The sequence below is a fragment of the Mustela nigripes genome, chromosome 4, assembly GCF_022355385.1.
Source record: "Mustela nigripes isolate SB6536 chromosome 4, MUSNIG.SB6536, whole genome shotgun sequence".
NCBI lineage: Eukaryota > Metazoa > Chordata > Mammalia > Carnivora > Mustelidae > Mustela > Mustela nigripes.
The window spans coordinates 17,542,481-17,567,978 of record NC_081560.1 but is presented as its reverse complement, the minus strand read 5'-3'; the positions used below and the strand labels follow the sequence as shown (position 1 = coordinate 17,567,978).

The 25,498-nt window shown below is 45.0% G+C and overlaps 1 protein-coding gene and 1 non-coding gene across 4 annotated transcripts in view; one reads left to right on the top strand and one right to left on the bottom strand.

Moving 5' to 3' along the window:
- Window positions 1–25,498, bottom strand: part of LOC132015675 (solute carrier family 23 member 2-like) — a 48,757-nt gene that overhangs the window by 5,655 nt on the left and 17,604 nt on the right. For all 3 annotated transcript variants that reach the window (XM_059396354.1, XM_059396352.1, XM_059396353.1), the window contains exons 4-11: window positions 16,087–16,246; window positions 10,238–10,419; window positions 9,269–9,386; window positions 8,026–8,182; window positions 6,959–7,212; window positions 1,636–1,800; window positions 1,158–1,266; window positions 966–1,061 (exon numbers count right to left, since the gene is read on the bottom strand). In XM_059396354.1, the coding sequence (XP_059252337.1) occupies window positions 966–1,061; window positions 1,158–1,266; window positions 1,636–1,800; window positions 6,959–7,212; window positions 8,026–8,182; window positions 9,269–9,386; window positions 10,238–10,419; window positions 16,087–16,246 (1,241 nt within the window). The remainder of the gene's footprint in view (window positions 1–965; window positions 1,062–1,157; window positions 1,267–1,635; window positions 1,801–6,958; window positions 7,213–8,025; window positions 8,183–9,268; window positions 9,387–10,237; window positions 10,420–16,086; window positions 16,247–25,498) is intronic.
- LOC132016953 (U4 spliceosomal RNA) lies at window positions 12,834–12,975 on the top strand. The gene has a single exon (XR_009404068.1). It is a non-coding gene; the product is annotated as a U4 spliceosomal RNA (small nuclear RNA).

Below are 25,498 nucleotides of genomic sequence, written 5' to 3'. Positions count from 1 at the left end.
TTACACGTGGAGAGAACAAATGTGGAAAAGAGAGCACCACGAAGAGGGTGGGGAGGTTCTAGAAGAGAGCACTGAAAGCCATCCACGAGGGCGGCCTGCACTCCTCACTGCAACGTCCTCAGCACCCGACCCTCGGACTGCTCCTCGCCTCACATATTACCCTCTATTCTCATTGTCTGTTCTCTTGTCTTCCTCCCCTGTCAGCCCATGGGTTTCTGGAAGGTGGGAGGCATGTCTTTCTGCTGTTTGTATTCTCAGGACACAGCCTGGAACACAGTAGTGTTCAGGGGGTTTTTTAGAAGGAAAGGAAGAAAGAGAGGAAGGGAAGAGAAGAATGCACGTGTTCTCTCCCTCACCAACTAGACTTTGGGCTCTTAGCTGTTTTTCTTTCTGCTTCTGGTGTGTTTCTCACCTTAGGGCTTTGATTGTGGTTCCCCGCCCCGAAATCATAAGTTGAAGCCTTAACCCCACTGTCTCAGAACATGAATATATTTGGAGATAGGACCTTTAAAGAGGTAATTCCGTTAAAGATGAGGCCTTCGGGGGGGACCCTAATCTAATATGACTGTTGTCCTTATAGAAAGAGCTCAGGACACACAGAGAGACACCAGGGAGGCACCCGCCAGAGGAAAGGCCATGTGAGGTCACAGCAAGAAGGTGGCCATCTGTGAGCCAAGGAGAGAGGCTTTGGGAGAAACCAACTCTGCCAGCACCTTGATCTCCGTCTTTTAGCTTCCAGACTATGAGGAAATCCACTTTGGCTGTTTACACCAGTCTGGGCTGCTTTGTTACAGCAGCCCTAGAAAGCTAATACGGACCTATACCTCCCACCCAGACCCAGGGCCTGCTCAGGATATGCTATGTTCAGCCTGACATGGTACTAAGGGTCCAAGAAGCCATGAGGGCCGGCCAGATGATGCTGGTCTATCCACACCACCAGCCTACAGAGCAAAGGCGAGCCCTACCGGGGATGGTGTTGTCCAGGAAAAAGCCCAGAAATCCACCAACAAACATGCCCGTGGTCAGCAGCACCTGGATGACCTGGTCCAGTTGGAGAATCCCTGGAGTGAAGACAAAAGAAACAGGGATTCCCAGGGACCAAGGTCCCCACTGGCCTTGCCCCTGGGGCGGTCACAGTTCAGAACACAGAGACTCACCTGTCTGGAGCTTCTCAGCATTGTTGTTCACCCAGCTGGGAATGGCGAGCCCACAGTAGATGGAGAAGCCAAAGATAAAGAGGTTCCTGGATGAGTTCATGTCCACATACTGCAGGAGAGAGGCCCCACAGCAGCCCGAGCCATCAGCTCCTGTACTGCCCGGCACTCTAACTCCCCGCACCAGGGTCCCCTCCCCACCCGCTGCCATCAGAGGTGGGAGAGCGAGGCCGGACGCAGCACCACACCCAGGGGGCAAACCAGGCACGGATTCCCACGTGGCCCTGGGAGCTGAGTGGTCCGGACAACCCAATGCAAACCGAGGCAGTTTCTGTTTTTCAGAAGCCTGGATGCTTCTGGCTGTTTCTTTCTTCTATTAGGAAACCACTGTAGTGTCTGGGACCAAGGACCTTCCCCGGCCCCAGCCCTGCCCCCTTTCAAGAGATGCACCAGCTGCTCTTCTCAGACCGCCAAGCCTCACCTGAAGATTGGAGATCCCCACAGCAGTGATGACCCCGAACATCACCAGGAACATGCCTCCGATCACTGGGGTCGGGATGGTGGCAAAGGCAGCCCCTATCTTCCCGAATACGCCCATCACCAGCAGCAAGCAGCCGGCAGCGACCATCACCATTCTGCTCCCCACCTGCAGGGCTCAGGACGACAAGAGGGGAGCTCAGTACCAGCTGGGCCTCGCCCCTGCTCTGCAAACAATACTCTAGGTGACATGATCCCAATATGCAGCCCCCCCTTGGCCCCACACGGGCTTGGAAAGGATGAGGGTGTGACCTCGTGTCCCAGCATCTAGCCTCATCTCTTCACTCACTGCTCTCTCCCTGCCTTGAAGTCCTGACTCAAATGCTCCTTCCCCAGGAAGACTTTCCAGTGAGGCAAAAGGCCTCTCTTGGAGGCAGTGGTGCAGGGCTTAAGAATGGGCATTTGGGTCAAAACTACAATGAGATACCACCTCACATCAGTCAGAATGGCTAAAATTCACAAGTCAGGAAATGACAGATGCTGGCAAGGATATGGAGAAAGGGGAACCCTCCTACACTGTTGGTGGGAATGCAAGCTGCTGCAACCACTCTGGAAAACAGCATGGAGGTTCCTCAAAAGGTGAAAATAGAGCTACCCTACGACACAGCAATTGCACTACTAGGTATTTACCCTAAAGATATAAATGTAGTGATCTGAAGGGATACACGAACCCGAATGTTTATGGCAGCAATGTCCACAATAGCCAAACTATGGAAAGAACCTTGATGTCCATCAACAGATGAATGGATCAAGAAGATGTGGTATATATACACAATGGAATACTATGCAGCCATCAAAAGAAATGAAATCTTGCCATTTGTGATGACATAGATGGAACTAGAGGGTATTATGCTTATCAAAATCAGTCAATCAGAGAAAGACAATTATCATATGATCTCCCTGAAATGAGGAAGTTGAGAGGCGACATGGGGGGCTTGGGGGTAGGAAAAGAATAAATGAAACAAGATGGGATCGGGAGGGAGACAAACCATAAGAGACTCTTAATCTCACAAAACAAACTGAGCGTTGCCGGGGGCAAGGGGGTAGGGAGAGGGTCGTGGAGTTATGGACATTGGAGAAGGTAAAAAAAAAAAAAAAAGGTGGGGGCATTTGGGGACACCTGGGTGGCTCAGTGGTTTAAACATCTGCCTTCGGCTCAGGTCATGATCTCGGGGTCCTGGGATCGAGCCCCGTGTTGGCCTCCTTGTTCAAAGGGGGAGCCTGCTTCTCCCTCTCCTTCTATGTGTGCATGTTCTCTCTCTCTAGCTCTCTCTCTCTCAAATAAATAAAATCTTTTTTAAAAATTAGGAAAGCAAATTCAACAACATATTAGAAGGACCACACACTGTGATCAAGTGGGATTTAGCCTTGGGATGCAAGGATGTTTCAACAGGCATATACAATAAATGGGATACACCACATAAGCAAAATGAAAGATAAAAACTGTACAATCATCTCATAGAAGCAGAAAAAGACTAAATAAATCTTTTTGTAACAAAAACTCTCAACAAATTGGGTATAGAAGGAACGTACCTCAATACATAAATAACAGCAGAGATGATATGATCTGATATAGAGAAAATCCTAGACTCAACCAAGAAACCATAAGGCCCAGTCAATGAACCAGTAAAGTCACAGAATGCAAAAATCAACATACCAGTTGCATTTCTATAAACTAACAATAAAATATCTGAAAATTAAAATAATCTGGTCACAATAGCATCAAAAACAATCAAATACTTAAGAATGAATTTAACCAAGGAAATGACAGATCTGTGTGCTAAAAACTGTAAGATACTGATGAAAGAAATCAAAGAAGACACAAACAAATGGAAAGATATCATGGGTCCATGGATAAGATTTAAAGTCAAAATGTTCATACTACCTAAAGCTGTCTATAGATTCAGTGCAGTCCCTAACACAAACCCAATGGCATTTTTCAGAGAGATAGAAAAAAAAATCCTAAAATTTGTCTGTAGATACAAAAGACCCTGAATAGCTAAAGCAATCCTGAGAAAGAAGAATAAAGCTGGAGGCATCACATTGCCTGATTTCAAATGATACTACCAAGCTGTAGTAATTAAAATGGTATGGTCCTGACAAAATAGACATGTAGACCAACAGAACTGAATTCAGAGCCCCAAAGTAAAACCATGCATATATGGTCGGCTAATATTTGGCAAGAAAGCCAAGCATATTCAGTGGGGGAGATGATAGTCTCATCAATAAATGGGGTTGGGGGGCGCCTGGGTGGCTCAGTGGGTTAAGCCGCTGCCTTCGGCTCAGGTCATGATCTCAGGGTCCTGGGATCGAGTCCCGCGTCGGGCTCTGCTCAGCAGGGAGCCTGCTTCCCTATCTCTCTCTCTCTCTGCCTGCCTCTCCATCTACTTGTAATTTCTCTCTGTCAAATTAATAAATAAAATCTTTTAAAAAAATTAAAAAAAATAAATAAATGGGGTTGGGAAACCCAGAAAACCACATACAGAAGGATGAAATTAGACCTCTACCTTGCACCACTCAAAAAATTTAACTCAACATGTATTAAAGACTTAAATGTGAGATCTGAAACTATGAAAATCCTAGAAGAAGATATAGGGGGAAATCCCCTTGAAATTGGTATTGGCATTTTGGGGGGTTTGACACCAAAAGTATAAGCAACAAAAGCGAATGTAAACAAATGGGACTCCATCAAACTAAAAAGCTTCTGCTCAGCAAAGGCAACATCTAACAAAATAGAAAGGCATCCTGCAGGATGGGATAAAATATTTGTAAACCGGCAACCTGATCAGGGATTAATATCCAAAATGTATAAAGAATTTGTATGCCTCAATAATACAGCAGTAATGATTTTTAAAATAGAGACACTGAATAGACATTTCTCCCAAGAAGACTCCCAGATGGCCAACAGATCCATGAAAAGATGCTCAACATCCCTCATCATCAGGGAAATGCAAATCAAAACCACAATGAAATATCACCTCACATCTGTTAAATTCAGTTAATAACAAGTGTTGGTAGAGATGTGCAGAAAAGGGAACCTTTGTGTGCTATTGATGGGAATGTAAGTTGGCAAAGTCACAATGGAAAACAGCATGGCTTTTCCTCAAAAAATTAAAAATAGAATCACCAGGTGACCCAGCAATTCCTCTTGTGAGTCTTTATGTCAAGAAACCAAAACATTAACTTGAAAAGATATCTGCAGCCCATGTTCATTGCAGCATGATTGACAAGAGCCAAGGTAATGAAAACAACCTAAATGATGGATGAGTGGAGAAAGAAATGTGGCGTGTATGTGCAATGTTAATCAGTCGTAAACACTGAGATCTTTCCATTTGCAGCAACATGGACAGACCTTGAAGGCATTATGCTAGGTGAAATATGTCAAAGAAAGACAAATATCTTACGATACCATTCCTATGTGGAATCTAAAAAAGCTAAAATCAGAGTGCCTAGATGGCTCAGTTGGGTAAGGGTTCAACTCTTGATTTCAGCTCAGGTCATGATCTCAGGGTTTGAGATCGAATCCCTCCCACCCCCGCCTTGGGCTCCATGCTGGGCATGGAGTCTCCTTAAGATTCTCTCTCTCAAGAATAAATCAAACAAGATGGGATCGGGAAGGAGACAAACCATAAGTGACTCTTAATCTCACAAAACAAACTGAGGGTTGCTGGGGGGAGGGGGATTGGGGGAAGGGGGTTGGGGTTATGGACATTGGGGAGGGTATGTGCTATGGTAAGTGCTGTGAAGTGTGTAAACCTGGTGATTCACATACCTGTACCCCGGGGGATAAAAATATATGTTTATAAAAAATAAAAAATTATTTAAAAAAAGATTCTCTCTCATTAAATTAATTAATTGATGGATGAATAAATGAACAAATGAACGAACGAATAGAATAAGTAAAAAAATAAATAAGCAGGATGCCTGGGTGGCTCAGTGGGTTAAAGCCTCTGCCTTCAGCTCAGGTCATGATCTCAGGGTCCTGGGATTGAGCCACATATCAGGCTCTCTGCTCAGCGGGGAGCCTGCTTCCCCCTCTCTCTCTGCTTGCCTCTCTGCCTACTTGTGATCTCTCTCTCTGTGTCAAATAAATAAATAAAATATTTAATAAATAAATAAATAAGTAAATAAGCTAAATGCACAGAAATAGAGTAGAGTGGTGGTTACCAGGGTGCTCAGGGTACAGATAATGGGGAGATGTTCGTTAAAGAGTACAACCTTTCTGTTAAAAGATGAGTAAGTTCTGGGGATCTACATGTACAATATTGTGATTACAGTTAACCAGGCCTCCCAATCACACATTTGAAAGTTGCTAAGAGGACAGATCTTAAGTGTTCTCACCACAAAAAAAGAAATTATAATTATGTAACACGATGGGAGTGTTAGCTCATGGTCATCCCGTGGCAAATCAGGAGTGTATCAAATAAACACATTTACAGCTCAAACTTAAGCCATATTATAGTATAGTGAAGTACATCTCAGTAAAGCTGCGGGGGAGGTGATAGGAAGGAAAATCCGTGTGTCTGGAGTGCGGGGGGACAGAGACAGACATGATGAAGACCAAGGCTAGGCTCTACCATAAAGGGCAGTAAGGGCCACAGAGAGGAGCTAGAATGAAATCCAAACACAAGGCATGAACGAAATGCGGTGTCAATCTGTCCATGGACATGTCCCAGACATGCTGCTAAGTGAGATAAGCCAGTCGTAAAAAGACCAGTCCTGTAGGCTTACACTGTTAGGAAGTCCCTGGAGTCATCGAAACCATAGAAACAGCAACTAGAATGCTGGTTGAGGGTGCTGGGGAGAAAGGGGAATAAGGACTTGGTGGCCGCCGCAGGTCTCAGTGTTTATGTTGTGTGTCTTTAACCACAATGAAAAGTATTTTTTTAAGTATCTTTCCACAGACACTCTAGTGGCAACTGCTGTGGTAAGAAAGTAGCAGATCCTGCCTTTGCTTATTTTTCTTTCCCATCTAAGAGCTTATTTATTTAAATGTCCTCCTGACAAGACATGCGGTAAGGATTTGCCACGTCAAAATAAATTTTTTGGTTGTGTTTGTAATCCTCATAAAGGAACAAGAAAAAAGGCTTGCCTCAAAGCAAACGGAAACTCAGCCCTGCCAATATTTTTATTTTAGGCCCTGAGCCCCGTGTTGGACGCCTGAGCTTTAGGTCAATCAAATAAGCAATCTGAGTTGCTTGAAAAGAGACTCATAGGGGCATGATGGATGCAGGTACCCGGCCTGAAGCTGCTGTCGGCGGACTTACCCTGGTGATGCCCAGCGCCCCGACGTTCTCGCTGTAGGAGGTGGTGCCGTTCCCTGTCCCCCAGGCCCCCGCCAGCAGACAGCCGAGACCCTCGATGCCAATGCCACGGTTGACAGCGTGCCTCGGAGGCGGGGGGGCCCCCACCAGCCGGGCACAGGCATAATAATCGCCTACGGACTCCACCATCGAGGAGATTACCCCTGCAATGATCCCAAAGACCCCGGCCAGGCTGATGGTGGGGAGACCCCACTGTCCTGCAGGAGCGATGCAGAGGGAATGTTAATCCAGAAGACCATGCGTTGCTGCGCCCAAAATAACTTCTGTGCTGGAAGGGGTCTTTGGGAAGCTTGCAAGACCCGGCAGTGTATCTCTCAACCCCACAATTGTCCAGAGGCTTTGGCATGGACTCCTGCCCTACCCACTCCTCCCTGAGGGCAAGCACACACCCAGACCTTGAGGGCACTGTGCACCAAAACAGCCAGCAGCGGGGCCCCTTCCTGGGCAGATCCTGAAGCATTTGGAAGCAGAGATTCTTATTCAGGGAGGCAGGAGCTCCACAGTCCATGGGGCCCGGCCAGCCCACCCTGGCACCTGGTTATTGATACACCTGAGCCAAAAGTGCTGGGAAAGGCAACCAGAAGTGGGCTAAGGGATGGCCTTGACCTCATCTTCCCAGAAATGTTCTAATTCAGGCTAAGGCTCCCTTGGGTAGAATCCAACTAATCCAGGAAGACTCCCAAAGTTCCGGCTAGAAGGTCGAGACCTCTCCGATCTGGCTGCTCTCAGGCCACGAGTTCTGAGTAACATGGAGAAGGGAAGGAGAGGAAGGTCCCGGAATGGGAGCCTTTGGTCTAACATCCCCAGAAGATTCTTAGGACAACCCAAAGGTCTCCTTCTTCTCTTAGGGGTCTCATATGGACCCCCTAGGGCCTGCTCCTCCTTGTCAGATCTTTTGGAGGCGATCCATCCCCTGCCTCTAGTCAACTCTCCATTCAGTGCACTTGACCCCACGGACAGTACTGGAAAACACATGTCCCTGGTAGAAAGGGGCCCTATCTTCTCGTTACCTGGGTAAGGGAAGCGAAACCAAGGAGCCTGGCTCAGCACATTGCCTTTGGTGTCAGTGCGGGCCAGGTGCCCATAGGCCGTGGGGGCTGTGGGAAGGGCGTTGGTGACCGTGAGCACGAAGCAGAGAAGCCACGAGAGGCAGAGCGCCAGCAGCACCTGCAGAGGGAGCCCCCTTCACTACCCTGCCCAGGGCCCCAGGCCCTGCCAACACCTCCCAGAGGTGCTGGGCCTGGGAGGGAGGTCAGGGAAGCTCTGTGAAATGAGGAAACGCTGGGTTACGGGCCCTTCCGATGCCAACAGCAATCTGTGTCATCATTAGTGCATTTAAGGAATGTAGGAAACAAACTGTGGGAAAACCCTGGGTCAAATGGAGGCAGAAAGGCCTAGCAAAACGGGCACGGCCTGGGTCAGAAGGATTACTGTCTGTTTCTCTTTCTACCATTGGCTGGTCACATGACCTTGGATCAAACCCTCTGAGCCTCAGTTTCCTCGTCTGTACAATGGAATGACAATCACTGTGCTGCAGAGCCTGAAGCTCTACTGAGATTTAATCCCTGGGGACAGAGCCCCAGAAAGGTGCATTTTTAGCAACACCCCCGAGGAAGTCTTGTGCACGCAGAATGGTAGGACCACCAGACTGCAGGGCAGTGAGGGATCAGTGAGATGTGGAAGTATCTTTTTACAATGTGAAATGTAGCTCACAGTGGAATTAAGGGCTGAAAACATACTGTGTGGTTGGCAGCCACACAGATCTCACACCGAGATGCAAATCCAGCAGAGCAGTGTCTGAAAAGGGAGGGACCAGCCCCACTGCAATGAGTCCAGATTACCCACAAGCCACCAAGACCTTGATCTGAGCAACCAGGTCATCAATTTTGTATAATTAGCCATGAACCTTGCTCTGGGGATGGCCCCAGGAACGTATGACAAGGCTGTCCCACACGGGTGCCCAGAGCAGCAACCTAGGGCAGAGTTCTCTGCTCTGGGGTGAGAAGCTTCATGAACAATGGGGACTGCATTACACCAAAAGCAGAGGAGTGTTCCCGTGGATGGCGGGGCTCCCCTTGACCTCCTTGTACAGCAGAGGGGTGGGGGTCAGGGAGGAGAGAACCTGCACACAGGGAAGTATTTGCCTTGGGGACCTTCTGGGAGTGCAAGAGGCTGACCCTGACCCTCACCCTCCGGGCGAGTCCACTAAGAAGGGAAGTGCTTCTTTCCAGAAGCGTGGGGAGTGCTTCTTACCGGGAAGACCTGAAACAGGTAGAACTTAGACGTGTGGCACTTCTTTCCTCCACAAACCGGCACAGGTACTGCGACGTTTTTCAGGTACTGAGAAAACAGTACGATGAGGAAGATGGTCCTGAAACAGAAACAAACCATGCCCAGGCTGGCTAGCTGGGGCTGTCCTGAGCAAGGGGCCAGGAAGTTGAGCCACCATGCATCTCTGGAAGGGGGTGGCCAGGGCCACACCGGGAGGGTCCCCAAGGAGGCAGGCCCCATCCCTGAGAAGGTGGGTTGTTGTTCCCTTTCAGAGCTGCTGGTGGCTGGAGAGGAACACCGGGAAGGGGGACCATTCCTCTCTGTGGGTCAGCTGCTGGACAGATCCCAGCAGACCGAGAGAGTGAGGCCAGAGTCAGAGACTGTCTTCTCTCTCAGGTCATTCTGCAAGTCCTCGTGGTCCGACCATCACAGCGGCATGAATGAGTGTGTCCAGTGCCAACCCCAAGTCCCTTTGAGGCTCTGTGGAAGTGCCTAAGGCCTCTTCTTTCCCTAAAGCCTTCCTGATCCTTCCAGTTGGCTGTCATGGCCCCCTTCCCTGGACCATGCATGGCCTTCTATGATTCTTATCACTGTCTCCTGGTGTCACAGCTCCTTGGACCCAAGGCTCCTCTCTCTCCTATACTACAAGATTATGGAGAGAGCTGGAGCCCTGCCTTTGCACCCTTCCCAGGTGCCAGAGGTCTACAAAGATTGGCTCAATGAAAACCTAGCAGGCAGAGGACCCGCAGTATCAATATTTTGTAAACATGACACTAAGTATCCTTACATACTGCCCATGATTAACTCATTGTTTTTGAGGACTAATCATGTAATAAATAGTCGTGGTATCTGTAAACCACAAGAGTTTGCCAATATCCAGAACACGTTATTCTTACTGGGTGATCTTCCGGAAAGAACTGAGCTTCCATTCCATTCCCAGGGAGTACTTACACGGCAGCAATCCCCCAGTGGACCCCAGCGTTACTGCCTGCAGAATCAAAGAGAGGCAAGGCCACCAAGGAGATTGTCGGAGCGATGGTCAAGGGGCCAATGAAGCGCATGAGAAACCCAATGAGGCCTGAGAATCCTACTAGCATCTGGACACAGGATGCAACCATAATGGCACCCTGCAACTGGAGAGAGAAGTACAGCTCAGACACCTTGAAGCTTGCAGGAACTGTGGGCCTCAGCCCAGCCCAGGCCATCATGGCAGACCCAGGGGCACAGGCCACCTCTCAACCTGGGCTACCCCCACAAGGGGGGGCCCTCAGAGGCACTGCAGGATCAAAGCTGAATCCCAGAGTGACGGAGGCAAGGAGTGCCCTGTTCTTGCTCATCTCTCCAGTTCTGGATTTCCAACTACCTATTGGACATGTTCACTTCATTTGAAGGTTTTCTGGAAATAGCCTTCAAAAGTATTTATTGGTCATTGTGACCATGGTGGTGATGTCTAACGTCACTCCATAGCATGCTGAACCTCTTGCTGCTTTATTTTTCTGTGTGCCCACTTTCTATTGCAAGAGTTGGCAAAAAAAAAATTTTTTTTTTTCCGTAAAGGACCACATAGTGAATATTTTCGGCTGGATGGGCCATATGGGCTCTGTCGAAACTTTCCCAGACAAGTTGTGAACAAATGAGCCTCACTGTGTTCCAATAACATTTCATGTGTAGATACTGAAATTAGAATTTCATATAATTCTGACACATCATGAATTCGTAGTCTTCTTTTCCAACCACTTAAAGTGTAAAACTGTTCTTAACTTGTGAGCTATATAAAACAAGCAGCAGGCCAGATCTCGTTCCTGGACTGTAGTTTGCCCACCCCTACTCGACTGGACCGACTGAATTTACTTAATGGCTCCTCTCTTACTCTCCTAGTTTGGATGTTGTGCATTCCGTTTTATCCCTGAAAACTTTTCCTTATTTTAAAGTCTGCTTTTTCTGAAAGTAACAGAGCAACTTCTCCTTTCTCTGGATTAGTGTTGGCATGGTGTATTTTCCTCCATCCACCTACTTTCAATCTCTGTGTGTCTTTATATTTATCTTTTAACGATATTTATTTATTTGTCAGAGAGAATGCGAGCACAAGCAGGGGGAGCGAGAAGCGGGAGGCTTCCTGCTGAGCAGAGATCGGATCCCAGGACCTGGGATCATGACCTGAGCCGAGGCAGACGCTTCACCGACTGAGCCACCCAGGCGCCCCTATGTGTCTTCATTTAAAGTAGGCTTCTTATAGACAACATATAGTTAGGTCACCTGTGTTTTGTATCCCCTCTGACAATCTCTGTCATTTAGTTTGTATATTTAATCCACTGAGATTCAACTACATAGCTGGGTTGATATCTACCATACTCGTTACTGTTTTCTACTTGCTGACCTTGGTTCTTTGTTCCTATTTTTGTCTTCCTCTCTTTTTGTAGTTTTAATTGAGCATTTTATAGGATTCAATTTTTTGTCCTCTCTTAGTGTATCAGTTACACTAATTATTTTTTTTTTTTTTTTTTTACTTTTTTGAGTGGTTGCCCTAGAATTTGCAATGTACTTTTACAACTAATCCAAGTCCACTTTCAAAGAACACTATGCCACTTCATGGGTAGTCTGAGCACCTTATAATAACAAAATAATTGTAATCCCTCCTTCTCATTCTTTCTATCATTGCTGTCACTCATCTCACTTATACCTAAGGACACATAAGTAGGTACATAAAAACTACCATGATACTGAAAGGTGAAGTTTGAACTGCTCTAAGGTGTTGAAAACTGAACTTGCCTTCTCTTCCCAGTTTTTTACTGTTTTTTGCTACCACCATGTCCTTAAACTAGATTCACTGTTGACTTTCACTTCCCCATTACTTGAGCCCAGTAAGGAACTACCTTCCCTGTTGGTCCTGCATTTGCATCACCTTCACTGGGGACTAGTGTAAGGCGATACATGTGGTGTGCTGACCACCAGTGGTTTCAGTCCTTGAGATGTGTGTGGATAAATACAATTCAAATAAACAGGGAGACACTACCTTAAGTTCCAATAGCCTAGTTACGTGAATTCAACCAATCAATCCAATTAATGAAAGGAGGTTGAAATTTGCAAGAACTTTCTCAGACTTTACAGCATTGGTGAAATGCATCAGACCAGCAGATGGAGCTCAACGGCCACAGATAAGGACTCGGGTTTGGCTCACTGTGTCAGACCCTTGGAGATAACGTGGGAAAAAAAAATAGTGGAGACTATTGTCCTAGGGCAAAAGGAATCCCTACCCTGGACCCTGGGTTTCAGGCAGGAGTTGGCAAACTTTTTCTGTAAAAAGCCAGATAGTAAATATTTTAGACTTTGTGAGCCATGTGTGCTTTCTACCACATTTTCTTTTCTTTTCTTTCTTTCTTTTTTTTTTTTTTTTTAAACAACCTTATAAACTGTAAAAAGCATTCTTAATGCGTGAGCAGTTAAAAAGCAGACCTCGGGCTGGATTTGGTCCCAGAGCCGAAGTTTTCATATTCCTTTAAAGAACTTTAAAGGACTCTGTATATCGTAAACACAAAAATAAACAATAAGCTTTGCGCAGTGGCAATATTGTAGCCACTGAGGTTTGTCCGAGGAGCAATTATTGCTAATTGAAAAATAAACAATAGGGGTGCCTGGGTGGCTCTGTGGGTTAAGCTGCTGCCTTAGGCTCAGGTCATGATCCCAGGGTCCTGGGATCGAGCCCCGCATCAGGCTCTCTGCTCAGCAGGGAGCCTGCTTCCTCCTCTCTCTCTGCCTACTTGTGATCTCTGTCAAATAAATAAATAAATAAATCTTTAAAAAAAAAATAATAATAAAGGTTAAAGAGAATATGGTATCTCTGCCACTTGGGGTCACATGTTTAACACAGGTACAGCATGACCCATATCCCTAAACACCTCCCTCACTATTAATACTGTTCAAGCTCCAGGGAAATTATTTTCCAGAACTCTTGCCCGGTGTCCTTGAAACACAAGGCAACGGCTTCCAAATGTGCCAAAGGTTTCTGAGTTGCGCTATGATAGGGCTGGAGGCAGATGCTTCATTAGGACACAGGGAAGACTTGAGCAGACGTGCTTAGGTAGGAGAAGAGACAAATGAATGCATCAGATCTTTCTTCTCGGATACTGTGCAGGCAAGAGATTCCTGCAGGAGAAATTCCAGAGCTCAGCTGGTCTGCGTGGAAGGGAAACCTTCCCTGGCGTCTAGCAGAGCAGGGTGAGGAACCCCCACTTCTTGTTCTTTGCTTGGTTTTAATTTGGATTTAATGAAGCCAAATATGGGCTCCCCGGGGGCACAGCAAAAACAAACAAATAGACAAACACCCACAAGCCGTGCACGTGTTCTGTGACTCATTCTGTCGACGGCCTCATAAAACCAGGCTTCCTGAAGAAGCATAGCCTAATTTGGAGAAGGCACTATAACACGTGGCATCTGAGATTGGCCAGTGTAACTGGCAAAAATCCAGGACTCACCAGCTTGACAAGTGAAATTCTTAGGGAATATCTTGGTCCAGAGCTCCCACAGGAGTGTTCTTTAAAGATTCAAGAGCCTTGTTAACTAACTCTGGGTCTAACCTGAGATAAAAAGGAAGCACAAGGCCTTGAGGGGGTGATGGAGGGACTGAGCACTCTCAGTGCACAGGTGGGTGCAAAAAGGCTGCTTCTGAGAGGGAAGAACCGCAGAAGGTTCAGCTGACACTCACGGGTCTGGCTCAGATGGACGTCCTCTGCCCCTACAGCTCAGTGCTCCCTGAGGTACCACGGACCCCACACTGAATGAGGACAGACCCTGTCAGAAGCCGGGAGCTTCCGCTCTGCCATGGGGCTTCGGGTGAGGCTGGGGTCTGGCGCAGCTCCTCCACCCCCTCCCTTTCACAGACCCTTACTAACCAGTCCACCCTGTTTGTAATTAGACAACTAGTGAATAGCATCAGTAGCTCCAATCAGAGACCCCAACCGTTATCTCGAGTAGGGCCAGAAAGACATTCAAGCTTTTGTTTGATTAAAGGAACATTTACTGATTAAAGGAAATACTGATGGGCTCCTCGGAGGCTCAGTCAAATTTCTGCCTTTGGCTCTGGTCATGATCCCAGAGTCCTGGCATTGAGTCCCGCATCGGGCTCCTTGCTCAGGTGGGGGCCTGCTTCTCCCTCCTCCCCTCCTCCCGCTTGTAGCACATACTCTCTCTCTCTCTCTCAAAAATAAATAAATAAAATCTTTTTTAAAAATAAAGGAAATAGTTATGGTCAGGCAAAGAAAAGGCAGTTACATAGGAGGCGTTCCTAGGATTCATGAGCCAGTGACAGTCCCTCCCCCCCAGGACAGACATTACCTCACAAGGTAATCTAATTCAAGCAACAAAGACTTGAGTTTCACCATGTGAGTCCCTGAATTCAGAGAGCATGGGTGCCGCTCACCTAATGGACAAAGGAGGAGGCTGTTAAGAGTATTTAACACTTCCACAGAAGGCCCTTGGTGGGAAAAAGAAAGCAAGTCTAAATGCAGCCTGTGGGCTGAGTTATGTGTGATACTACGCACGCGCATAAATGCCCAGGGTTGCCCCTGTGGGCTCGGGGCAGGGCCAGCAACTAGCAGTCCGGTCTGACAAGTGGATCGTACAAGGCTCTGTTGAAATTTTACCTTGTGTGGGATAGGGTTTATAGTTAAATCTCAAGTACTGGTGGTTCATGGTGATACCCCCGAGTCTTAAAAAGAGGGAGGAAGTATGACCTAGAATGTAGTCACAAGCGTCTATGAGTTGATACCTTGGGCCACAAACCACGCGCACGGGGCCCCCGAACAACAGAATCCCTATCTCCGTCTGAAGGCGCTTGCATTGCCCACGGTGGTCCAGATTGTCAACAGCGATGGGCACGTGTGCCGTTGGTGGGAGACTAGGAGAGTGTGCGGCCCATCGCGGAGCTGGCAGTCTGCCCACGCCTGACATTTCACAGAGTATGGAAGGATTTTGTATTTTTAAAAACTGGTATTCACGGTGTTGCTGGTTTGAGCTCTGCTTATTCTGCAACTGAAGACCCAGCCCAGACTACTGTGGCCGCCCAGACTGCCCACCGGCATGAAGATCAACGTCTGCAGCAGGCAGCTCAAGGATTTCCTGGCCTCCATCACCATGTGAGCCAGTTCCTACAACACATCTCCTCCTGCATGTACCTCTACACGTCCCGTTGGTTCTGCTCCTCCGGTGATCCCTGACTGGTACACACACCCTATGATTCGGCCAGCCCATTCCTACATGTCTGTTCGGTGGAAAACATAGATATGTTCACCTAAAAGTACCAAATACACAGACATCCACAGCAATACTATCTATAGAAGCCAGTAACTGGAAACTACCCTTAAACACAGTTTGGGTAACAGCAGAATAGAGAAGTAAATTACTGCGTAATTATGTAACAGAACGCTACTCAGTAAAGAGAATGAAGAGTCTACCCCTACATATAACCGGGGGAAAGCCTCTTGTAAAAATCATGGTGAATGAAGAAGGCAGACACAAACTGGTATGTGCTGAGGAGTTCTGTATAGAAAGTTCAAAACCAGGTGAAACTCATCTATGGAAACTCATCTGTTTCTTGATCCTGTTGCTGGTAACAGGAGCAAGTTCAGCTTGGGAAATTTATCGTGTTATTTTCTCTATGTCCTAATTAAAATTTTAAGGTTCATTTACAAAGGGACAAGTGCAGACTTCGGAAGGAGGCGAGAGATAAATAGAACTAGAGCAAAATTATCAAGCACATCGTCATAGTATAACATCACCCAGTCCACCTCCCCTTGGCCCGTTACCTCTCGGATCCTCTTCTGCCATTCCTCGGTGAACTCAGGAGAGCTGGTGTTCACCAGACTGGCATTGAATGTCCACTCAGGGCACTTCCAAGCAGGAAGGGAGAGCATGGCCAGGGAGGGTGCCACGAAAGCAAATGTCCCTCCCTGGAGAATGGGCAGCCTGGAGGAGGGGGACAAGGAAGCAGTTACCCACAAGATCTGTTAGCCCGGGTCTGAAACTGGGCCCAGTGGCGGTCCTTTAATCCCAACCCCTAGCCTGATTTAGAGGCCATCCATGACCCAGCTGGTCTCAGTATACAAGGAGCTCCTGCTGGGCTCCCAGTCAGACCCAGGAACCCTGCCAAACCTTGGACAGATAACATGTCTACCCTGGTCCCGGAGAATCTTCCCCAGGGCCCAGGATAAAAAACACAGCTCCCACTGGGAGTTCTCCCACCAAGAGAAGCACAGCCTAAAATTTGGGTTGCCAGACTCCTTTGTGTCTTCAAAATGACCAGCAATCCCAGACCTTGACCTCCAAGCTTCCTTTTTATCCCATGGACAGAAGAGTTTTTAGGTCAATTATCAGGGCAAGTTCCTTCCATCCAGGCCCTTCTGACTCCTGCTCAGCCTCTCCCCTCTGGCCTCTGAGAACTCCTAGAACTTTCTTCCCTTTGAGGTAAATGCGGCCTGATAAGTCAACCTCCAACAAGCCTCTCTTTATTAGATCAGAGGCTATCTGGGCTAGCCTAGTCTGCCACCCATGACATTAATATTGGGGAAGGGTGGCACAGAGGCACCCCAGCGTTTTGCTACACCCAGTTCAGATATTTTTTCTTCACAATACAAGAAAGGTATACTCAGAATTTCACAAAAATCTCTTGGGAGGATTATTCTTGAGAGTGACTCAGTACATCCTATGTAATGAAAATACAAATTTTCTTACAGGTTTTTTTTTTTTTTTTTTTTTAAAGATTTTATTTATTTATTTGACAGAGAGAAATCACAAGTAGTCGGAGAGGCAGGCAGAGAGAGAGAGACACGGAAGCAGGCTCCCTGCTGAGCAGAGAGCCCGATGCGGGACTCGATCCCAGGACCCTGAGATCATGACCCGAGCCGAAGGCAGCGGCTTAACCCACTGAGCCACCCAGGCGCCCTCTTACAGGTTTTTAAAAAGATTTTATTTATTTGTTTGACACAGAGAGAGAAGGAACACAGCAGGGGGAGTGGGAGAGGGAGAACAGGCTTCCCAGAGCAGGAAGCCCAGTGTGGGGCTTGATCCCAGGACCCTGGGATCATGACCTGAGCCAAAGGCAGATGATTAACAACTGAGCCACCCAGGCACCCCCTGAAAATATAAAATTTGATGGAAGAGTTTGGCTGCCTAAGTGGCCTTGGTCTCTTGGCTGAACATGAGAGTCGATGACGCCTGGGCATCAGCCTGAGAGGAGTTGGTGGGCTTGTCTAGGACTGTGCCCAGGTACAGGGTGTACGTAAAGCTCCAGGGGATTCCAGTGTGCAGCCAGGGTGGAGGACAGCTGATCTACCTCCGTAAGTCTAGACCCGCAAGGTTCCACGATAGAACAGAATACATTGCCCACACGAGGCAGGAATACACAGGGGATGGTATGGGTATGTGTGAATACCTTCTCAATTTAAAAATTATGACTCTAAGTATCTTTTTTAAAAGATTTTATTTATTTGACAGAGAGAGAGAGAGAACACAAGCAGGCAGAGCAGCAGGCAGAGGCAGAGAGAGAAGCAGGCTCCTTGCCGAGCAAGGAGCCTGATGCAGGACTCAGTCCCAGGACCCCAAGGATCATGACCTGAGCCAAAGGCAGCTGCTCAACCAACTAGGCTTCCCAGGCCTCCCATGACTCTAAATATCTTGATAGAGAAGGGAAACCTGCTCTACTTTGATCTTTTAAAAATCCCCTTGAGCTTTCAAAGTGAACATATAAACCTTTGTATATGGATATAACCAGAGTGACGTGAAACAGAACTTGTGTTGTAATTTTTTTTTTTTGCTATAATTCCATACGCACGTTGCACTCATTCACCAAGTGTCTATTGAGGATCTGCTCTTGGTGGGCAGTGGCTGCCATGATACTGAGGACAGCACGGCAAGTGAAACCAAACTCCCATTTACATTTTAGGGACACACATCTCAGCCTCATACTAACAAAATAACCACTTCCAGTAACTTACCCTCAAGGATTACTTTAAACACCTCATGACAATGCTCACATACAGTCTGCCATGTCCGCCATGCCCATTCTACTGGGTTCCACAAGGGCAGGGATTTGTTATCTTTCATTCCCATCCCTCCAGCGCTGAGCCTGGCACCCCAACATTGGGCTTATCCTTTGTTTTTTGGCATGGAATGAAGTCCTAGCAAGGGTTATTTTGCATTTCATTAAGCTAGGAGAGATGTGCACTCATTCGTGTGGTATATTGTCTGTTCTCTATAAACTGTCTGCTCATTACATGGGGTTTGGGTACAGTCAAAATATATTCATAACAATTCTTAGGATAGTGAGCTTTCTTTTCATTAAAAAAAAAAAAATGCTTTCTGTTACTATATGCAGGAATCCGTCCCCAGTTCAGAAATCATTAAAGAGAGCATTTCCAAATTTTCAAGCAGTTGAGCTCCTTTCTAATTTTGTTCATGTTATTTTCTTCCAAAATAATTACATGTCATTGGGATAATATGATACATGGACTTTCTGCCTTTTGGTAATTGCTAAATATCTTTTATGTCCAAGAGCAAGATGAATTTTTTTTCATTTATTTGTCTAAGGGTATTATTATGTTCTACCTTTATGTTCACACGACATATCCATACATTTTTCCCTTGTTATTTTATCCTTACACCTTCCAGTTCCATTTTCTATTCCTTCTGCCCCATTCCCACCCCCATTTTATTAGGTATAACTTTTTTTAAGATATTATTTATTTTAGAGAGAGAGTGCATGAGTGCGAGCTGGGGCAGGAGCAAAGGGGGAGGTAGAGAGAGGGAATCTCCAGCAGACTCTGTGCTGAGTGCGGAGCCCATCGTGGGGCCGGATCTCATGATCCTGAGACCATGACCCAAGCCAAAAGCAAGAGTTGAATGCTTAATGGACTGAGCCACCCAGGCACCCCAGACATAACTTCTTATCAGTACCCTTTACATATATAGGTAAGAGAGAGAGAGATCTACATACACACCTTGCATTTCTGCTAGTTCTTCCTTTATGCATGTCCCCAGTATGTGTATAGGATATGTGCACTCAGTACTATTCTAGGCTTTTGTTGTTATATGTATGTCTTACCTTTGGTGGTGACCTTGATGCCTATCTGTATTCTTGTCACCGACCATGATGACAATCTCTATATTTTTAAAATCTGCACATGGGTATGATTCACTATTATTCTACATGTGCCTTCTGACTTGCATGTTTCTCTTATAAACTATAGACTGTTGATTTGGAACCAACTCAACATTTTAGATCCGGAAGAGCCTCTTGAAACATATCCAGCTTGGTCTTGTCATTTGCATAGGTAGAGGATCTTGACCTGAGGTCATAGAGTTAACCAGGAGGAGTGCTCAGGGCTCCTCCTTCTTCATCCAGGTTCCTCACTGCCCTATGACACTGAGAAAGAGCAGGAACACACCTACAGCAAGTTTAAATCCGGCTCTACCTCCTATCAGTTGTGTGACCTAGCTAGGCATGCTGCCCAACTTCTGCAAGCCTTAGTGTCATCTTTAACAAAATAAGAGTCCTCTCCCCGGGGAGTAGCCATGAAGATTAAATATGTATAAATGTGGAGGCCAGTGCCTGGGGACGCAGAGGAGCTCAGCAGACAGCAGTTATTGTCCTTACTTTATGACTCCCTCAGAAATGTGTGGGTACTCCCGAGAAGGTGGTGTATGTTACGACATTTTCTTTTGTGTTTTCTCTTACAGATGCTCTATTGTGGGCTTTTTAAAAAACTGTTGTCTGGCATTCCCAACTCTTGCAGGTGGGTTCTCTAAAATTTGTTTTTCTGCATCCTTTGTTTTCTTTTGTGTTGTTGGAATTCCTGTGTTCGGGCTGGTCCAAGGCTGTGTCTTTACGTTAATTATCCCCTTGCTCTGTGGCCCACTGTACTCAGCCCTGCAGGTTGTACAGCGTCACCTGCACAGAGCTCCAAAGCTTCCACTCTACTACTGATCCAGTTCTTAAAACAGACACAATCTCTCTACTGTAGGGGCTTGTGTTAACATTTAAGGGTTAACGTCTAAGGCACAGCTCTCTTCGTATGATATCACAACACGTGTCTGTCGGGATGGAGTTGCTTCTGTTGCATCTACTCATCACTTTGAAGCTTATTACTCTAGTATTGTTGTTGGACCTATTTCAGAGGTCCCCCTTCCCTGGTTCTTGTTTTTGTCACATTTGATTTGAAAGAGGTGCTCTGACCATGTCCCACAAGTTCCAAGACGCTGTGTATTACTTTGAACATTTACACATCACCTTGTGTCAAATAGGATTGAAGGGACTTACAATTATATCACAATATAGTAAGGACCTCCCACTCTACACTCAGACCACCCGGTTTTACCTTCCGGCTCTTCCTCTCCTCCTCCCAGCCCCACTCGCTACATTTCCAGCCTCATGAACCTTTACAGGAAGAGCCAGTCTGGGCTCAGAGTGGGATCTGGCTGCAACTCTCCATTGCTGCCCTCACAACATCCGGTATAAAATGTGGGCAGACTTTCCCAGACTATCCTTCCAGCCTTCACTGTCTCATGAGGATGCTCGAGTCTGAAGAAGAGAAGATGCCCTGCCATTCTTCTTTACAATGACTTGCAAATTTCCTAAGAAAAGGTTAAATGTCAAAATCTGTATATCACATGTCTTATAGGATAGGTATATTGGGTTGGCAGAGCCAGAGGAATGTGTCCCCAGGGCTACTATTAACATCTACGTTTACATAGTATTATAAAGGTACAAAAGTTATCTCAAGAGCCCTTCAGGGAAGTGACGCTGCACTTCTTGGGCTGGAAGAGACTGGGGGCTGGGGGCGGGGAGGGCAAGTGGTGGTAGGAGGGCTCAGCTCGGAAGTAGGGAAGCCCTGATGAGAAAGGCTGAGTCACCCACCAAATTGCAACAGTGTGTTTGTTATAAAAACAACTGATGACAAGGCATGAGCTAAGAACAAACTAGAGCTTATGTTAATGAGTAGAGGAGACATTTTTCTTCCTCTCTTTGTAGTCCCGATTTAACCCAGAAACAGAAATATCTACCCTTTTGAAAGCACTGGGAAGATAAACTCCCACCCTTCTCTCGGAGCTCTCAGGTTCTCCTGTTGAAGAAAAAGGTATTCATGACACTAGTTAATGACATTCTAGTGAGACGACTACAATGTAGTTCTGTAGTAGGGGAGAATGATCTGGCTTAACTCCGAATACCATAAGAAAAGGTGGGAATTTATAGCCCAGGAGCAGGGATGGGTCAGGGGCTGGAAAATGACCAAGAGGAAACATCAGGGATAAGGTAGGAGGTGGGGAAATCCTGCTGAAGGCAGGCCAGGGTGATCAGACATCACCTGAACGATGGTAGAGAATGAGGAACCCAATCAGATGTGGAAGGTGAGGATGCTAACTATACTGAATTAGCAAGATTCTTGCTGAAATTGGAAAATGCAGAGACCAATATGAAAACTCAAAAGTCAGACTTAGTGTCTGTTGGACTTAAGAGAGAATGGTCATAGTTGATCTTGTCCATTAGACATTATGACTACATAGATCTCTTCCAGTTAAGTGATGAATAAACAGAAAACTCAGCATGACTTGGGTCTGAAAAAGATCCTGCAGAAGAGGGGAAATGTTTCCCTGCTCTGAAATTTAGAGAAAAAAATTTCCTTTAAGAAGCAAGTGAAAATTGTTGAGTATGCTCAAAAATAACAAATGATATACCTGTATTATAGAATAACTCGGGACAATATTTTTTCAAGATTTATTTATTTATTTGAGAGAGGGAGAATGAATATGAGGGGAAGGGCAGACTGAGAGAGAGAGAGAGAGAGAGAGAGACACACTTCACCCTGAACATGGAGGCCAACACTAGGCTCGATCCCAGGACCCTGAGATCAGGACCTGAGCCAAAATCTAAAGTCAGACCCTTAACTGGCTAAGCCACCTTATAGCCCCACTTTGATATTTTTATTTTATTTACTTATTTATTAAAGAGAAAGAGTAAAAGCACAAGCAGGTGGAGGGAGAGGGAGAAGCAGGCTTCCCTGATGAGCAGGGAACCCCATGTGGGGCTAGATTCCAGGACTCTGGGATCATGACCAAGCCAAAGGCAGACACTCAACCGACTGAGCCACCCAGGTGTCCTCTTGGGATATTTTTAAACAGAATTCTAATAGAAAATATATGATGACTTAGCTAAATGAGGCATATAGCATGTTCCTTGAATGGAAAAATCGATATTATAAAAGTCTCACTTATTCCAAGTTAATCTTTAAATATAATGCAAATGTAATCAAAATCCCAATGAGAATATTTTATTTCATATAATGCTTTAAAAATTCATCTGGAAGAATTTAAAAATTAGAATAACTTATAAAGACTTTTCAAGTAAAGAATAATGAGGAAAGCATGCCCAGCTGAATAAAGTACAGTAGAAACTTATCAATTTTAAAACAGGGTGGGGGGTACTTGGGTGGCTCAGTTGCTTAAACATCCAACTTTAGGTTTCAGCTCAGGTCATGATCTCAGGGTCATCAGCTTCTGCACTCTGCACACCCCCACTCCTCAAATAAATAAATAAATCTTAAAACAAAACCAAAACCAAAAACGAAGCAGTGTGGTAATGGTTGAAGACACAACAAAGAAATTAATGGGGAGAAAACAGTAGCCCTGAAACAGACAGATGCTCAGATATATAGGAACTTAGTATGTAATGAATAGTCTCGATTCCCATTTATTCAACAAATGATATTGAAAAAATTGGCTTTTAGGGAGAAAAAATAAATCTGAGGACTCACTTCTACAATACACCTAACTAAATCCCAAATAAATTCAAGAGTTAAATTTAAAAACCCAAACAACACACATATAAGTACTTTTTTAAAAAGGTGATTATGTGTCTTATCTATTGAATATAGAAAGGATTTCTAAGTCTAAAAGTAGATCAAGAAATAGCAAAGGAAAAAAGTAATAAATTTTACCAAAGAAACATAAAAGCTTTGATATGGCAAAAATTTCTTAATCAAAAATAAAGACACACTAAAAACGTTTATGGCAATTAATAAACACAAAGATTCAATATTCATAATGTATACTGGATTTTTTTTTTTGCAAAGTAAGAAAATTGTTGACTTCTGAGATTATACAATCAGCCTCTCTTGAAACTCCAATAAAATGACCTTAAAATATATTTTAGAGGGATAAACCACAAGATAAGAATATCTGAGTAGGAGATCTTTGAAAGATAGAGAGTAGATTGATAGTGGTAACTGATCTGACTGCCCCCGGGGAATCAGTATTCTACACTAGCAATAGGTAAATGACATTACACTGAAAAACTCACAACATATCAAATACTGGCTCTTGATGTAAGAGTAAATGTGGAGCTAAAACAGGTCTAATGTCTTTTTCAGTACCAGTCAAGTAACTGTCCTTTCCCCATCTTGGCAGAAGACTAGTTTATTCTGTAGAAAAGGCAAGACACAGGATCTATGGATTCTGCAGAGAAACTGGCACAGCTGAAGTGGAGATACCATACTGAACACTGGGGTGATTCATTTAGTATATACACACAGAACACTAAAACATCTAGCTCACTTTCCCACTGAGCTTCTAGCACATTTCCAGCCAGCCCTTTACTCTCCAGGCAAGAGGCTAGAAGGTCCTTTTCTGGAGGATAGGACAACCTGAGTGGAAAAGCATAAAGTAACTGAAATTTAGGCTTCCCCAACTATGCTAGGAAAAATATAAACATACTCGAAATTCATGACAACATGTCAAGAGTACAATGTAAATGGTGGCCCTTGCATTTGGTTTATGTGGCATTCCTATGTATCATGCAACAATGAAGTCCAAAGTGAACAAGATCCAGTCTCAGGCTCAGAACCTACAGTCAAACTTTTGAGACCCAACCTTTAAATATGAGCAGATATACAAGGATCACAAGATAACCACAGGACCTTAGATGACAGAGAACCAAATAAAGAAACCAAATAAAGAAACAATAATGAAAGTAACTTGTCCTGTAGGAAGATGATAATTTTCTTAAAGATTTTATTTATTTATTGGAGACAGAGAGAGAAAGAGATAGTGAGAGAGAGCACAGGTAGAGAGGAGAGGGAGAAGCAGACTCCCCAAGAGCAGGGAGCCCAATTCAGGGCTCAATCCCAGGACCCTGAGATTATGACCTGAGCTGAAGGCAGATGCTTAACCAACGGAGCCACTCACGGACCCCAAGAGATGATAATTTTTTTCAAACACATTCTCATTTCATTTATATCTTTGGCAAGTAAGAAGATCTTGCATTCATAAAACAAGAATAGGATGCATAAAACAAGAATATTCAGAAAACAAAAAAAAATTCTTGAAGTATTAGAGTAGAAATAAATTCAGTAGACATGATGGAAGATAAAGTTGATTAATTTCCTCCTCCCCAAAGACCAAAAACACAAAAAGTTATAAATAGGTAAGAAAAGGTAAGAGAATTAGAGGACCATTCCAGGAAATCCAGCATGTGAGTAAAAGGAGATTGAGAAAGAAACTCAAACAAACTGAAAAATAACTCTTCGCATATTAAAGGGAACTATTGAGTACACAGTATAATGGATGAAAATAAACTCAGGCCATGACAAATAACTTAAAAATTTACAACACTGGGATTATAAAGCAGTTTTTTTCTTTTTTTTCCAGCTTCTGGGTTGGGGGAAGGAGGAGAGATTACATAAAGTTTTGGCTTTCTTAAAATCACACTGAACGTTACAAAGCAATGGAACTATGCTTTCAAAATTCTGGAAGAAAATTATTTCCAACCTAAATTTCTATACCCAGCTAAGCTATCAATCAAGTGTGAGAGTAGAATCCAGATACTTTCTTATAAACAAAGTCTTACAAAATTTATCTCCTGTGTTCTTGTTCTCTCTCTCTCTCTCTCTCTCTCTCAGGAAGCTACTGGATTATTGTGCTCCTTCAAAAAAAGAAAAATATATGGGAACAAGAGACCTAGACTTGAGAACTGACATGAAGGGAATTCCAGGATAGGGATGTAGGGGCATCTGAGGATGACATATATAATGTATACCAGTTATATACAGCAACCATTCAAAATAGAGAAAGAGAGTTCCAGGAGATAGTTCATCAAGATGAAGGTAATGTGAATGAAATTATTTTATTTATTTATTATTTATATTTTATTTATTTAATTTTTTTTAAAGA